The sequence below is a fragment of the Sceloporus undulatus genome, unplaced genomic scaffold (assembly GCF_019175285.1).
Source record: "Sceloporus undulatus isolate JIND9_A2432 ecotype Alabama unplaced genomic scaffold, SceUnd_v1.1 scaffold_40740, whole genome shotgun sequence".
NCBI lineage: Eukaryota > Metazoa > Chordata > Lepidosauria > Squamata > Phrynosomatidae > Sceloporus > Sceloporus undulatus.
Window position 1 is genome coordinate 1 of NW_024843650.1, and position 1,072 is coordinate 1,072.

Genomic DNA, 1,072 nt, shown 5'->3' on the forward strand with positions numbered 1-1,072 from the left:
ATATTAAAAATGTTTTTACATTACCAGAAATGTGCATCTCAGCTGCAAGTGGACAGCAGGGAGCTTGATCGGAGAAAAACTCTGCAAGTGACAAGTGTGGCTAAACCTGCTGGAGACAATGATGAATTTGAAAAACAAAGAACAGCTGCTATTGCAGAAGTAGCAAAAAGCAAGGAGGTTAGGGTTTTTCCCTCTTCTTTTGGAAGGGTGTCTGTGGTGGATGTATGTGTGCATTTTTGTCAGTTGGTACATGTGGAAGACCTATCAAGGTAGCTGCTACAAGGGAAGTTATCCAGGGGAGAGGAAGAGAGTTTCTTAAGCAATTCAGAAGTTTGGCATGGAGAAGTATAGATCAAGAAAACCATTACTAAATGGTATACACAGAAATCCAGGTATTAAAAGCTGTATTGATTGTTATTGAGGCTAACCTGTGTAATTTGTTGTAATGTTATTTCTTCATTACTGTTTCTATTTAATTTATTTCTTAAATAATTCTAAACTTCTACTTCTAGAAGTTTCATTAAATTTTATGACCCTGGCACAGGAAAGGATAAGTGTCTGTAGCTAAGCTTTGTTTCCAATTATATTAAAATTTGATATCTTCAGACTGAGCTTTTCATTTATAGTCACCCTTCCAAGACCGTAAACTTGAAAATCTGTGAAGGAACGACCACCATTAACCTTAATGGGGTGCATGCCCGTGCCCATTCAGGCCTATGGGGCTTGGATATGTGTGAGACTTGGAACTCACTGGAGGAGGGGGGGGGGGGAACGGATCCCCTGCAGCTTCCAAGGGTCGACTGTATATGAATAGAGCTAAGCAGGAATTACACTGAAACACTGTTTCTCTTATCTAAAGATCAAGACATTTGGAGGCGGTGGTAGCAGTACCCGAAGTAATCTCTGTGCAAATTCAGGAGGGAATCGAAGCAGAGAAGTGTTCCAGAGAGAGAAGATGAAATCTGAGGGGAAAAATGAAGGTGTCTATCGAGAACTGGTAAGACTTAGGATATTAGACTTTTAGACACTGAGCTTGGACACTCGGTCTCGAAAAGGTTTGCCATCACTGCTC

The 1,072-nt window shown here is 40.7% G+C and overlaps 1 protein-coding gene across 1 annotated transcript; it reads left to right on the forward strand.

Moving 5' to 3' along the window:
- The first annotated feature begins 9 nt into the window (after positions 1 to 9).
- LOC121918815 (tudor domain-containing protein 3-like) lies at positions 10 to 1,061 on the forward strand. Its single transcript, XM_042444797.1, has 2 exons — positions 10 to 177; positions 860 to 1,061. The coding sequence occupies exons 1-2, from the start codon at positions 10 to 12 to the stop codon at positions 1,022 to 1,024; spliced, it is 333 nt and encodes a 110-aa protein (XP_042300731.1). The 3' UTR covers positions 1,025 to 1,061.
- The last annotated feature ends 11 nt before the right edge of the window (positions 1,062 to 1,072 follow it).